This window comes from Procambarus clarkii, chromosome 10 (genome assembly GCF_040958095.1).
Source record: "Procambarus clarkii isolate CNS0578487 chromosome 10, FALCON_Pclarkii_2.0, whole genome shotgun sequence".
Classification (NCBI taxonomy): Eukaryota; Metazoa; Arthropoda; class Malacostraca; order Decapoda; family Cambaridae; genus Procambarus; species Procambarus clarkii.
Genome location: NC_091159.1, coordinates 45,500,122 through 45,516,160, shown reverse-complemented (window position 1 = coordinate 45,516,160; position 16,039 = coordinate 45,500,122). Strand labels below are relative to the sequence as shown.

Genomic DNA, 16,039 nt, shown 5'->3' with positions numbered 1-16,039 from the left:
TGAGTGGATATAATCAATTTGTTGGTCAAATATTCTATGTTTCTGGTATCTTTTTGCAATGGCCTTTCTCATAAAAAATCCAGTGAATATTTTTCTTACGTATTAAGCTCTTTCTAAAGAAGAATCATATATGGTACAGAATATTATTGTGCATTGTTCCTCCGTAATGTTTGTGATGTTCTGCATAGTAAAAAAAATATTATCAGTTTACTTCCTTTCAACTTTATTTTTCTCATTATCTCATTTTATTGATATTATTTGGAACGCTCAACTTCATTCGTATATTTACCATTAATTCACTCTCCTGACCACACTTGTCTTTACTCATCATCCGCTACTTTGTGCATATATGTTTATGAATCATTGTCAAGAACTCATCATATTTTGTATGTCCGTACCATGTGTGTGACACCGACCATCCATTTATATGGTGTTTATTCATTTATTATGCACCCCATCCTGTGGGTGGTGATGGGGAAGGTATGTTCAGTTCAAGAGAGTTTATTAGGAAAATGAAGTACATCTCAAAAAGGATAGAGTAGCTTAGGCTATTTCTACCCCCTCGCCAATTATCTGTCATTTTGTGTATGTCCAGTCATCATCATCATATATTGTCATGCCATTTATATTGTGTAGAGTCGGGTTCGTTCGATCATGACTCACAATAGAGAATTCGGGTTATGGTCGTTAGGGACATGATGAAGCTCGTTTTCCGTTTGCTAAAACCGTATTTAACAATTATATGCATAATTATTTATTAGTATATTTTGTATGTCTTTTTTGTAAACATATGTTGTTAAATATGAAAATATCTTTGACAATGTAATAAGTTATTACGAAACGCGTTCAGGCGTCGAGTCAGACTAGAAATAAAAATGAATTTTGGAGAATTGATTTTTCAATTACCATCAACAGTGAAAAGAAACATAAGAAATATTGAGAAAATTCGTGTTAGAATTATTAATCTTACCTTTTCGGTCATATTTAACAACATAATTATTTATGTAATTATTATATACGATTTATAATAATTATATACATTATTATATACGGCATATAGTGTTATGTTAGGATGGATTAACTTAGGTTAGGCTGTATTTGGCTAGGTTTGGTTAGGGGGGGGGGTTAGGTTAGGCTATGGAGGTTTCAAAATCGTTAACGAATCTTGTGTACAATGTGCCTTGTATCCAGAGTTAGTCAGCTTATTGTGGGGTTGTATCCTGTGGAAGATCAGTAGCTCGACCTTACCTCAACTTTAGGCTAATATGCACATAAGGGTGGTGATTATGGTTATAGGGGCAACAGCTTCAAGCTCACCAAACCACAATGCAGGACAAAACACGATATGATTTTTAACCCAAAGAGTTATATATCCATGGAACCGCCTACCCGCCGAAGCCGTAAATGCCAAGACATTGCTTCAGTTCAAAATCCAGTTGGAAAACAACAACTCGGGAACAAAGGGAGACCTTTGAGAAGCCGCTGGCTTCTTCGCCGAAACCACACAGAAAGATGGTGTTGACCAGACCACACACTAGTGTCTAGTGACTACACACTAGAAGGACCGAAACGTCGTCGTCCCTTCACCTTCTAGTGTGTGGTCTGGTCAACACTCTTCAGCCACGTTAGTGTGGCTCATCGCTTGCATACAAAGATGGTGGCTCGCAGGTAAATATCAACACAATATTCACTGGAGATTTTACGTCCCCTCAGTCTAAGTACCTACGGGCTCACCATAGCCCGTGCTACTTGGAACTGTTTGTTCCAAGTAGCGAATCTTTAACAACAACAACAACCCTCAGTCTGCATGCAGCGTCCTCTTCTACTTTGATCTGACTTGTCACTTCTGGATCCTCTAGTCTATATTATGCCTGATCTTTGTCTCTGACTTCAGTCATGTGTGGTTCCACTCGCTATTTGGGTCTGGGCTCCTCGTATCTCGTTTAGCCAAATTGTCTAATTTAACTGCGCAAAGTTCAATCCTAGCTCCAATATGGCTCTTCAAATCATAAATAAAAATAAATATAAATAAATATGTTTATTCAGGTAAGGTACATACATACAAGTGATGTTACATTAATGGATCAATATATAGATAGAGCTAGTACATACAATGCCTAAAGCCACTATTACGCAATGCGTTTCGGGCAGGATTGGTCAAATGCTCACTAATCTTTGTTGTTGTTGCATCTGCCCTTTGTGGGTTAGGGGCAGTTACGGCACTGGGCGTAGCCGGAGAGTCCCAAGAGTCCCGGCGAAGCGGCAGGAAGCATTACGGTCGCAAGCTGCACAGGCTACATACGTCTGTGTGTGGCCTACAGGAAACAATGTCAGACGCAGGGCTTCGCAACGAGGTTCCTCGTCCAGGTTATAGCCATTTAGAATGGGAAGCGTAAGGCGGCAGTTTTGGGTGCGATATAGGTCGGAGTTGGGAGGTGTTAGAGTGGTGTGGACCCGTGGGCAGTGCTACAGGAAATGTTCCACTGCTTTTTCCTGACAGTCCAGCGAGTCCAGAAGACCCAGGCGGTGGAGATGAGCTGCTAGCTTTGTATGCCCAATCCGAAGCAGAGTGACGCAGGAATCGAAACAGTGGTCCCGATGCCTGGTCCACCGTCTAGGAGAGGCAGTCACACCAATGAGTGCGAGATGAGTCGGTTACAGGCCACATAGACCACACGGAGCATTAGGGAAGTTTCCCGGGGTTCCATACCACTTGGGGGTGGACGGTAGAGCGACGGTCTCGTTTCCTGTTGACCAATCCACACACTAGAAAATGAAGGGACGACGACGTTTCGGTCCATCCTGAACCATTCTCAAGTCGATTGTGACTCAAGTCACAATCGACTTGAGAATGGTTCAGGACGGACCGAAACGTCGTCGTCCCTTCATTTCTAATGTGTGGATTAGTCAACATACTTCAGCCACGTTATTGTGACTCATCGCCTGCGTCTAGTTTCATGCAGGTCGGCGTTCAATCCCCGACCGTCCAAGTGGTTGGGCACCATTCTTTCTCCCCAGGTCCCATCCCAAATCCTTATCCTGATCCCTTCAGAGTGCTGTATAGTCGTAATGGCTTGGCGCTTTCTCCTGATAATTCCCCCCTCCATAGGGAATTAGAGCAGGACAGGGATCGAACAAGCGTCACGCTAAGGCGCACATCTGCGGTGACCCATGGCGGTAGTTCGATCCCCATCCTGTTCCAATCGTTTTCGCAAAGATATATCATGCTGTTGTGATTTCTTGGTCAATCATTTAATCTGTTTACCTTTTATATACATGAGTACCCTTCACGGTCTCACGAATGAATACTTTATATAGCCCCATCAACAATCTTAACACTATAAGGTCTATATAGCTATACGCTGGCCTTGCCTGACGCTCAGAGGTCACGACCTCTTCGTAGGGTGCAGTCGCACCTCCACAGATCTCCAGTATCAGCTAATGATACTGGTAATGGCTCCAAAGGGCCACCACTTACGGGCTATTCATGCCCGTGCCACCTTTTGGGTGGCTTAATCTTAATCAATCTTGCCTGACGCTAGTCAGCACACTGGTCCTGTCGCTAGACGTCGGGTTCCCTCGTCACCAATATGGTATAAGTACTTAGACTTTTTACCACGCAGATGCTACAATCCGGCATGCACTGTCTGGAACAGTCCCGCTACTGTACTAAGTTCCTCCCGCGGAACAGTTCTTTCTGTGCTCCGTGACACTAGTTACAAGTACCACATAACCAGTCGGACAGGACACTCGTCGCTTTTCCCACGGAAAATCACGGGCTGTCACACCTGCACAATCTTCCGGGCTGGCAGTAGCAGCAGAGGGCGTGAGGGCAAGCCGCATTAAGTGTGAGGGTGCGTACCTAATAGTGTCCACGGGGGATTGAGGTCTAGTTCTTTATGCCTCGCCAACTGGCCTTGTTCCTGCTGCATTACAATTTAACTCTTATGACCCGTCAAATTCTTTGTCGAATCTAGCCTTAAAATTGTGGGAAACATTAAGTGTGTGAGGGCTGGAAACATTAAGCGTGAAGGCGGGAAACATTAACCGTGAAGGCGGGAAACATTAAACGTGAGGGCTGGAAACATTAAGCGTGAGGGCGGGAAACATTAAGCGTGAAGGCGGGAAACATTAACCGTGAAGGCGGGAAACATTAAACGTGAGGGAGGGAAACATTAAGCGTGAGGGCGGGAAACATTAACAGTGAGGGCGGGAAACATTAACAGTGAGGGCGGGAAACATTAACAGTGAGGGCGGGAAACATTAAGCGTGAGGGCGGGAAACATTAACCGTGAGGGCGGGAAACATTAACCGTGAGGGCGGGAAACATTAAGCGTGAGGGCGGGAAACATTAACCGTGAGGGCGGGAAACATTAACCGTGAGGGCGGGAAACATTAAGCGTGAGGGCGGGAAACATTAAGTGTGTGAGGACTGGAAACATTAAGCGTGAGGGCGGGAAACATTAACAGTGAGGGCGGGAAACATTAACAGTGAGGGCGGGAAACATTAACCGTGAGGGCGGGAAACATTAAGCGTGAGGGCGGGAAACATTAGCGTGAGGGCGGGAAACATTAGCGTGAGGGCGGGAAACATTAAGTGTGTGAGGACTGGAAACATTAAGCGTGAGGGCGGGAAACATTAAGTGTGTGAGGACTGGAAACATTAAGCGTGAGGGCGGGAAACATTAAGTGTGTGAGGACTGGAAACATTAAGCGTGAGGGCGGGAAACATTAAGTGTGTGAGGACTGGAAACATAAGCGTGAGGGCGGGAAACATTAAGTGTGTGAGGACTGGAAACATTAAGCGTGAGGGCGGGAAACATTAAGTGTGTGAGGACTGGAAACATAAGCGTGAGGGCGGGAAACATTAAGTGTGTGAGGACTGGAAACATAAGCGTGAGGGCGGGAAACATTAAGTGTGTGAGGACTGGAAACATTAAGCGTGAGGGCGGGAAACATTAGCGTGAGGGCGGGAAACATTAAGTGTGTGAGAACTGGAAACATTAAGCGTGAGGGCGGGAAATATTAAGTGTGAGGGCGGGAAACATTAAGCGTGAAGGCGGGAAACATTAAGCTTGAGGGCCGGAAACACTAACCGTGAAGGCGGGAAACACTAACCGTGAAGGCGGGAAACATTAAGCGTGAGGGCCGGAAACACTAACCGTGAAGGCGGGAAACATTAAACGTGAGGGCCGGAAACACTAACCGTGAAGGCGGGAAACATTAAGCGTGAAGGCGGGAAACATTAAACGTGAGGGCCGGAAACACTAACCGTGAAGGCGGGAAACATTAGCGTGAGGGCGGGAAACACTAACCGTGAAGGCGGGAAACACTAACCGTGAAGGCGGGAAACATTAGCGTGAGGGCCGGAAACACATGGTTACTCACGAAAGGCGGAAGACGGTCTCTGGCACCCCACACAGTTACTTAAACCATTACCTCTCTTCACATGCCATTATCGCTCCCGCTATTATCAATTTCGTTGACTCGCACCAGAACGTTTATTGAGTCATTAAAATCATCAACGATGGCGCTAGGCGAAAGAGGTTTTATTTTGAGCAAATGGTTTCCATCCTCTTAATAGAAATAGTGAAATAGTCTTTGATCATGACTAAGAAGACAAGAAGAGACAGTATCAGCAGTGGGGCCGTAGAGTTTTGTTAAGAGAAGGGTATGAACTGTTTTCTTATGAGGCTACGGAGAGAAACTGAGACTTCCGTATCATTCAATTATCATTTACGAAGGAAAAGATTTTTATGATAAACATATGCATAATTTCATGTGTAAGGAATAGCTGTTGACAATATACAAAGTTAATGTCTATGTGCTTGTTTGACGATACTATTAATTATTGCATCCTTCCTGTGTTTCTGGAATCTGTTTTAAACGTCTGATAGATAGTTCCCATTGCCTGGTGTTGATTTTTTTTTTGCCAATTAACAATGGTAAGTGGGGGGAAAGCTATTTCTTACAACGGTCAGGCAGGCTGTGCAAAAATGTGTTACTCATGGCAAAAGAGAAGTTGGTTCCTTCAGCCATCCCTTGTTGGAAGCTGCTGTTCATAAGCACCGCGAGGGCAGGCGATTATCTCAATAATGATTAAGTTTTGTAGGCGTTCAGGCGAGTGCCTCCTTCAGTGCTTGAGGTATGACGTTTCGAGGCCGTGCAGTGTAGGCTGGAAGATTCAGCTAGTGGAGGTTGCTCTTGGTCGCCTCTGGCAACGTGCCACCAATCCCCACCCGTTTTCTTTGGCCGACTTTGCTCTCTGACCCGAAAGCGAAAGGGGATTCGCATTTCACGGACGTGATTCACTTCCCGGAGGAAGGCAGAAACAGATGGGCAGTTTTTTCCCCCTGAAGTCTCTGTTCACCTAGTACTAAATAGTTATGCAGACGATGAGTCACAATAACGTGGCTGAAGATATGATGACCAAACCACGCATCAGAAGATGGAGCAACGGCGACGTTTCGGTCCGTCTTGGATCATTATCAAGTCGTATGTGAGGGAGAGAGATGTAGAAGATTGAGCCACCACAAGAGGTGGCACGGGCATGAGTTGATGGTAGATGTTTGGAGTGAATGAGGTCTTTGGTCGTGTAACATCTTGAAATGTCTCTGGGCCTGATAGAGAGAGATTGAATGATAAAGATTAAGCCACCCAAGAGGTGGCGTAAAGGGAGAGAGGAAGGAACAGGCAATAAATGAGGAAAGAGTGAGGTGAGTAGTAGGTAAGAGGAGGTAATTCCTAGAAGGTAAGGTGATATGATGGTCCAGGACGGACCGAAGCGTCGTCGTTTCTCCATCTTCTGATGTGTTTGTTGTTGTCTTAAGTCAGCTACTCGGTACAAAGTTTCCATTTAGCACGGGCTATGGATGTGCAGAATACCCCCGTTGAAGAGCAGAGGTGCAACAGGTACTCTGAGAGAGAACTCTTTCAACATTACAGGCCCGAGACTGTTCAACACGCTTCCACTACACATAACTGGCCGACTCCTCACAGTGTTCAAGAGAGAACTTGACAAACACCAAAGGATACCTGATCAACCAGGCTGTGACTCATACGTCAGGATGCGAGCAGCCGCGTTCAACAGCCTGGTTGACCAGTCCAGCAACGAGGAGGCCTGGTCGAGGGGTCGCTGAGCCCCGGAATCACCTCAAGGTAAGGTAAGGGGCCCTTACAGGTTCTGATGTGTTGTTGTTGTTATAGATTCAGCTACTCGGAACAAGTTCCAAGTAGCACGGGCTATGGTGAGCCCGTAACTTACCTGGCACAGGAGCGGGGCCAAGTAGCACGGGCTATGGTGAGCCCGTAACTTACCTGGCACAGGAGCGGGGCCAAGTAGCACGGGCTATGGTGAGCCCGTAGTGGACTTAACTGGCACAGGAGCGGTCTTCTGATGTGGTTTGGTCATCACTAAACAGTTGCTGGCTGCATCCGTTGGGATGTACTTACCTATCAGTGTCTACGGGGGGAGGGGGAGGGTAGTGAGGTGTAGCTCGTTATCCCCCCACCAACTAGCCTTGTTGTACCTGTTGCGTTACTGCCACATTTTATATCATAATATCAGGATAATATAATTATAAGTAGAACTAATATGAACTAAATCATACCATGACGGTATGGATATTTGCACATCCTCAGTATTCTACATCAACAAATTCTGTGGCTATCCGGCTCAAAATTACCCCGAATTAAAATATATAGCTCATATAACACGAATCTGACTATAACTGGACTGAAAATGTATCTATTATGTTTAGTATATCACCTATGCACGTAGTTAATAAGTCAATATTGACTTTACGAATTTGCGAGAACGGGTTGCAGTAATCCATCTCTCCGTGACAGTAGCTCCATCATAATTCCAAATATCCAGCTCTCCCTGTTGACTAGTTGTTTTATCCTATCCTGAAGACCTGCTGTACCATTATATATATCAATCTAAAGTTGTATTTCTTAAGCAGGCGATGGGTCACAATAACGTGGCTGAAGTATGATGACCAGACCACACACTAGAAGGTGAAGGGCGACGACGTTTTGGTCCGTCCTGGACCATTCTCAAGTCGACCAATCGACTTGTATTTCTTAAGTTACTTTTATATACCTAGATAAGTAGCAATGGCCAAGTGATAAGCGAGTGCCAGAATAAACAAGTTGATTGAGTGTGCTGGATGGGTGGTTCATTTCACACAACAAATATATAATTAATTTGTGTATTTCCTCAAGTGTAGGTGTCAACATCAGGCCAGGTAGGAGACTGCAGTGAGTGCAAGGATGGACTCCCAACATCAACCCTTCCTCCAAATAAACAGTACGTTTTAATACTAAATGTAATAAGTCCATTCGTGACTGTCTGCATAGTATATAAATACACTTAATTGTGTTGTTACATTTACCTCCCCATATATTCTCCTCATTTTCTGTTAATACACTCAAAATTTTTAAGTTGAAGTTTTCGTGTTCAATTCTATATACTATACATAAGTTATAAATATAAAGAATTTCCTTTTCAGTTTTATTAAACAATAGAGATTTTATACAAAATTTGAAAATATCCTAAGTTACTTTATAATTTATTGAAAGACTTTTAGTTTTGTTTTTATAGTTTTATAAAATTGTAATATCAATATAGCTATAGGTTAAGTAGTAATTGTAATTAAGAAGCAATAAATGCTATTTACATGCTTGACCTCCTACATTCCCAAGGTTAGGTTAGGTCGTGGTTTTCTATACAGCTTTTCAGGTAAATTCTAATATTCACAATATTTTAGTGCGATGCTGGCAATTAAGTGTATTTATGTACTATGCCGATAGCCAGGATTGTACTTATTACATTTAGTATTAAAACGTACTGCCTATTCGGAGGATTGGCTGCATATATACGGCTAGAACATTTCCTCTATTCATAATTAAGTTTACCAAGGACAGCATTTTGTAGGTCCCATAGTTAATATACATTCAAGCTTAGACTTATTAAATTACTTTCGACCAGGTATCAATGTGCACAGAATCACTAACGATAACATAACATATGGTCGTTGCGTATAGCACTTGTTCGCTTCATATAGCATATAATCGCTGCACATAGCACTAAGTTGAGAACTTTACAAATAATATGAAATTATCACAGATGTCATAAATGTTTGTGTAGAGAATAATTTATTTATAATGAATTGTGTGTATAACGTAGACATATTTATTCGCATATTAGCAGAAGTTACAGTGGCAGAAGTTGTAATGACAGAAACTATAGTGGCAGATGTTAAAGTAACAGAAAATACAGTGATAGTTACAGTGACGGATGTAATAGTGGCAGAAGTTACAGGCAAAGAAGTTAAGAGAAAAGTTATAGTGGCAGAAGTTACAGTGACTGTTATAGCAAAAGAAGTAGCAATGGGAGAAGTTATAGTGACAAGTTGAAGTGGCAGAAGATACAGTAGTATAAGTTAGTGACACAGGTTACAGGTGTAGAAGTTAGCGACACAGGTTACAGGTGTAGAAGTTAGTGACACAGGTTACAGGTGTAGAAGCTAGTGACACAGGTTACAGGTGTATAAATTATATTGACAGAGGTTTCAGTGTCAGAAGTTCGTGTCAATAGTTACAGTGATATAAGTTCTAGCGCTTGAAGTTACAGTGGTAGAAGTTAATGTCAAAAGCTACAGTGGCAGAGGTTACAGTGATCAGCCTGCATCTTGCTATAACTCTTGCAAACTCGCCCAAAATAGAGAGAGAATTTTGTACTTAAACTTTGAGCCACATTACATCTGGTGGGTTGGATCCATAAGGTGTATAAATAAAAGCATGATATTTTCATCAAAGACAATTGTACTAGGTCTACTTTACAGAAATAAACATGGAACGTTCAACAAAAACTCGTAATAAAATATTTCGGAATGATAGTTTAAAAACACCTATAGTATTTTGCACTCAAGCACATACAAAATCATAAATAAAATTATATATATATAATATTATATATATATATATATATATATATATATATATATATATATATATATATATATATTATATATTAAATAATACAATTGATCATACCTGCAAATAATGAAGACATGTTTTGTGGGGGAATGACGAAATACAACATTTAATCTCCCAGACTAGTTCATTAAAGAAGGAAATAGCTTATTATTTTAAGCACACAGTTAAAATTATGAATAACATTACATATTATATTCATTATATATATATATATATATATATATATATATATATATATATATATATTTCATTGAATATGACCGCATATTCTGTATTTATTATTTTCTGGTTTAGGGCTTCTATCCCTCTAACTATTTTCTTAGCATCAGGGCTTAATTGAAATAGGAGTTCTCCAAAACTCATTTTCGTACTTTTAAGGTGAAGAAAAGAAGTGATTTACTATAGAGTGTATTACACTTATTTGTATAATTTGCACGACGTTTCGAACCTCCATGGTTCATTCTCAAGTGAACAGATCTTACAATACTAGTTGATTTTATACCCGCATTAGGTCAGGTGATAATACAATGAAGGTGAAAACATGGGGGGATACATAAGGGATAAACATAGGGGCTGCAGAAGGCTTATTGGCCCATACGAGGCATCTCCTATCTAAACACAAAGATTAATCCAGTGTAATTGGCCTGTTATGTTGGACATTGTCTTCTGTGTTGGCATCGATATGTTCTTGTCTTGTCCTTACTCTCATGGTGGGTAGAGTAAATAGTTCCGTGATTTGGGTGTTCATGGTAGGTCGCTCTATTCTTATGTGAATTGCCTCAAGAATTTGTAATCTTCTTGAATCTTGGGTTTTGTCTATTATGCAAGTATTCTTGTTCAACATTTCTCTTGTTAGAGTAATGTCATGGGCTTGTCTCATGTGATTCCTAGGGGCACCAGATTGAAGATGGCATGTCAAACGCCTCGTCAGCTTGGTCGACGTCATACCTATGTACTTACATTGAAGGTTACATCTTTCGTGGGGGCAAGTGTACATGTATACAACGCTTGACTGCTGTAGAGGGTTCTCCGTCGGCTTCGGGCTGTTTTTGATAAGGAGTTCGGAAGTCTTCTTGGTAATAGTTAGAGGGATAGAAGCCCTAAACCAGAAAATAATAAATACAGAATATGCGGTCATATTCAATGAAACATGTTTGAAAGAAAACCTGCTGCCAGTATACACCAATATATATATATATGTCGTACCTAGTAGCCAGAACGCACTTCTATGCCTACTATTCAAGGCCCGATTTGCCTAATAAGCCAAGTTTTCATGAATTAGTATATTTTCTCTAATTTTTTTCTTATGAAATTATAAAGCTACCCATTTCATTACGTATGACGTCAATTTTTTTTTATTGGAGTTAAAATTAATGTAGATATATGACCGAACCTAACCAACCCTACCTAACCTAACCTAACCTAACTCTATAGGTTAGGTTAGGTTAGGTAGCCGAAAAAGTTAGGTTAGGTAGTCGAAGAACAATTAATTCATGAAAACTTGGCTTATTAGGCAAATCGGGCCTTGCATATTAGGCTGAGAAGTGAGTTCTGGCTACTAGGTACGACATATATATATATATATATATATATATATATATATATATATATATATATATATATATATATATATATATATATATATATATATATATATATATATAAAATGCACAACTTGCCTAAACACGCAAGTGAAGTTTTACAACTTTAGAACACTTTCCCACCAGGAGACTCGAACCCTAGCCAGCACAGAAGCCTCACAGCAACTGTTAAAGGCGTACCTGTTATGCCAGTTGCTGTGAGCCTTCTGTGCTGGTTAGGGTTCGAGTCTCCTGGTGGGAGACTGTTCTAAAGTTATATATATATAATTTTAATGGCAGTACAGTATTTTATCCAATGTACGCTTAAGTTTGAGACGAAGCACCTCACAAGCACTGCCAGACAGTTATACATTCACAACACACAAATTATAAGGCACAGGGTGGTCCAAAATATATGAAATTTTATCGTGGTGGTCATAAAAAGACGAACAGGTCTGCAAATCGTGTAGAAGCAGAGACTTTCGGTTGGTTTTAATACTGGTATAACACGGGGAAGGTCAGCGATGCTGAAGGCCTCAGAGGCTCAGTCTACACACACTCAAGTGTCAAGACCTCCAGCACTTGAGTCAAGCGGCTGGTGATGACATGCTGTGGATAAACAGGCAAATACGCTTCGAGAGGTGTACCTTGCTTCTTGGAGTACATACACTAGCGAGCTTACCATAAGCCGGAATGGACCATGTCCAGGGATATATTATATATGTTGGTTGGTCTATAAGCTATTGTCGTGGCTTTAATATTCCTCCAGAGATTGGTGAGCTTTCAACCCGACACCAGACCAAAACAAGAGTGGTTCTTGTTAATTTCCCCGGGAAATACTAGTTTTGAACTGACTCTGATCACGCGTTTTGGGAGCCTTGTGTACTCTTAACTTAAGAGGTATCCCGAGGAAAGCCAAATGGGTTACCCTGGGTAATTATCCAAGACATCATCAGCAATATCCTAGCCTGCATTTAGTGACTAAGGGCATTGAGCAGGCTGAACTAAATAATACGGTCCACTGATACAATGGAAATTATATTAATATAGTATTGTATTTACTACAAAAAGGATTCAAGTAAATATGTTTTGAACCACCCTGTATCTAACATGAAATGCCTGCAAGTGTTAATTGACCTATTTCCTGTACATTGTTCGCAGTTGACCACCATGTGTGGCCGGTCACCGAGCACAGCATTTGACACACACAACCATGGTATATATATTGACACACACCAATAATCCTGGATATTTTAAGTTACAATTATACTCATAAAGGTTTATGTGCATTTGCTTAAACGTTTTAGATATTGAGCATGATATCGGTTTTTAGACACTAAAGTTAAAACAGTCTTAAACATTGACTATGATAACAGTTTAGGATATTATAGCAATGTTAATATGTGTATATGGAGAGAGAGAGTACTTAACCGTTTTGGTGTATCCCAGTTAACAACTCATTGATAATTTATATGGATACAAATGTTTTATTGAAATACAGGTTGGTATGTTTTCATGACATGCGAATTTGGTGATAAATCATTAGCTTCATTGTACTTGGTGATCGCACCACCCTGATTCTATTCCTTGTTTTACAAAGAATACAGTCATCAACCAGTCATTTCATCATAGCTTCCTATAATTATTCAAAACTTAATTTCTGGGTATCTTGTACCATTGAGAGAAATGCTTGTATTATATTACCTAACGCTTTAGCGTCTGGCAAATAAAGATGCTTCTTTAGTCAATAATAAATGTTTACTTTCTGGAGAAATCTCGCAAGTAGTGGCAGTGACTGAGCATCCACAGCCTCGCACATTTGATCTTAAAATGTAATTATTAGCTTTGCACCTCAGATGTCTCCCAATACCTAAGATGCAAAGGCAAACTAAAAACTTTGTACTCACGGAAGAGATATGTTGAGTGCCTTTACCTGAGCTTGTATTTGGTGTGGAAGTTAAGAGGGGGAAGTAAGAGGGTGAGTGTTCAATATTAGTCTCGTCTTGAACATCAGCCTGGGGCCAGGCAGCTGGATCTCAGACCAGTCAATAGCTGATACCTTCACTCCAGCAAATTAAGTGTCCGAATTTGTTACGCATCTTTTATGTTACCCTAAAAGTATAAATGACTTTTTGTTTTAATCCAAAATCTCACACATAAGTCTAAAAACGCAACATTAGTCAAATCAAATATGACAATTTCTTTATATATAAGCCTGTAACTCGGAATTCTTTCATTTTTACATTTGCATAGTAACATTTTTGTTTTGTTAAATAATTTAATATTCATCTTTGATTTTCTCGCTCAGTCGCCTGCCATTACTAGGAAAGATTTCCCCCAAGGTATTAAACGTGGCAAGTTCAATATTACCTCATATTACTGAACAACTGAAGGTGGTAAGTCTAGCCTCATCATCCTACTGAACGTGACAAGTCTAGCCTCATCATCCTACTGAACGTGACAAGTCTAGCCTCATCCTACTGAACGTGACAAGTCTAGCCTCATCATCCTACTGAATGTGAAAAGTCTAGCCTCATCCTTCTAACGGGGAAAGTCTAGCCTCATCATCCTACTGAACGTGGTAAGTCTAGCCTCATCCTACTTAACGTGGTAAGTCTAGCCTCATCCTACTGAATGTGAAAAGTCTAGCCTCATCCTACTGAACGTGACAAGTCTAGCCTCATCATCCTACTGAACGTGACAAGTCCAGCCTCATCATCCTACTGAACGTGGCAAGTCTAAACTCATCCTGAGCGACGGTTGGCCAACGGAATCTGCCTTTTTCGTTTTATTATCATTGAAACGTGAATGATTTAGTGCACTTCAAATTTGCACCTAGCGGTTACACGAATCCTTTGTAAATGCGAGACAAACAATTCATATAATTCATATGTTTTGATTCATTCCTATTTACACACACACACACACACACACACACACACACATATATATATATATATATATATATATATATATATATATATAATCAATTATGTACAATGCTTACATAAATCATATATAATTTGTATATACATGTCCCTGACCTCAGTGCTAATTGAGCATGCAACACCTGCTGCCTCATGGCTACACTGCCAGCATAGAATTAAATAATTTATCCTTCAGTCTTTTGTTTTTTTTGTTCCAAAATTATTTGGTTGAATTCTCGTTTTTTGAATGTTAGTTCTAAACATATACTGTAATAACCTGATTCTCGTCACTTTGATGTTTTTTGCATTAAAGTGTGTTACGAAAAATTATCTCGTGGCTACATTATATAATTCTTGCTTATTGTTGGATTATAATATATATATATATATATATATATATATATATATATATATATATATATATATATATATATATATATATATATATATATATATATATTTATATACAGTATTTTACATGTAATAATGCACAGTAATTTTTGTATACACATTAAGGGTAATTTTAAATAAAATAAATACGGGGGAGTCTGTTTGTCATATTGTGCTTTGTTTTGCGAAAAAATAAACAAAACAAGGTAGATGCAAGGGAACATTAATATGACAAGGAGCACTGAAAATAATCTCAGACGCTTAAGTGATGACAGACCCAAGATCAAATCTCTATCCTTGACGAAACAATTGGATATCGGGGTTGTGATCAGGCTTTTGTGCACCGTTAGTGTCACTCTCAATATTAAAGTGGAACACATTGATTCTAAATGGGTATTTAATATAACCAGATAGTTTACTCACTCAGTAAGACTGTCATAATGACTAGATAATTATTGTTTCCGGACACATACCATCGCTGACATAACCGATAAATATTCACATTATTTCCAGTTGTCAGTCAAGCAGACCGGCGTAGCACCATGACTTAGCTGGTGCAGGTAATGGCGAGCCGAACGCGGGGATCACACGAACACTCCGGCTGGCTGGCGAGGCCGGCAGCAACTCATCCGTTTGAGAGTTCGGTGGAAAGCCTGCCGGAAGTCCGAACGGAAGTAGGCGTAGATGAAGGGATTGAGCGTGGAATTAAAGTAGCCAATCCAGAAGAGTGCAGTGACGACGGCGTGGGGGCAGCGGCAGGAGGGGCCGCATACATTGATGCTGACGTACCAGGTGAAGAAGGGAAGCCAGCAAAGCACGAAGGCTCCCATGATGAGCCCGAGTGTTCGAGCCGCTTTGTGTTCTCGCCGCCCCACCGGTAGCGGCCCCGGCTTGCCCGTTACCAGTGGGGTGCTGTGCATGCGACGGTTGCACGGCACGTGAGAGTTGTGCCGAGAGGGGCCGTGCCAAGAGGCCGTACTACCGTGCCGGGCGCTCCTCCACCCGCTGACACTGTTGGTACCATTCGTGCCGCTATTCTTTGAGACAGTGCTGGCGCTCGCACCATTGCCCGCAGCCACACTGCTGGCCACAACATTAGTGGCCACACCACCGCCGCTGCTGCTGCGGGAACTACTGTTA

The 16,039-nt window shown here is 41.1% G+C and overlaps 1 protein-coding gene across 5 annotated transcripts in view; it reads right to left on the bottom strand.

Moving 5' to 3' along the window:
* Positions 1–14,938: 14,938 nt before the first annotated feature.
* LOC123774677 (octopamine receptor beta-2R) overlaps positions 14,939–16,039 on the bottom strand; it is a 104,181-nt gene continuing 103,080 nt past the window's right edge. For all 5 annotated transcript variants that reach the window (XM_069321973.1, XM_069321968.1, XM_069321971.1 and 2 more), the window contains one exon: positions 14,939–16,039. This exon is cut by the window's right edge and continues 1,356 nt beyond it. In XM_069321973.1, the coding sequence (XP_069178074.1) occupies positions 15,484–16,039 (556 nt within the window). In that variant the 3' untranslated portion in view covers positions 14,939–15,483.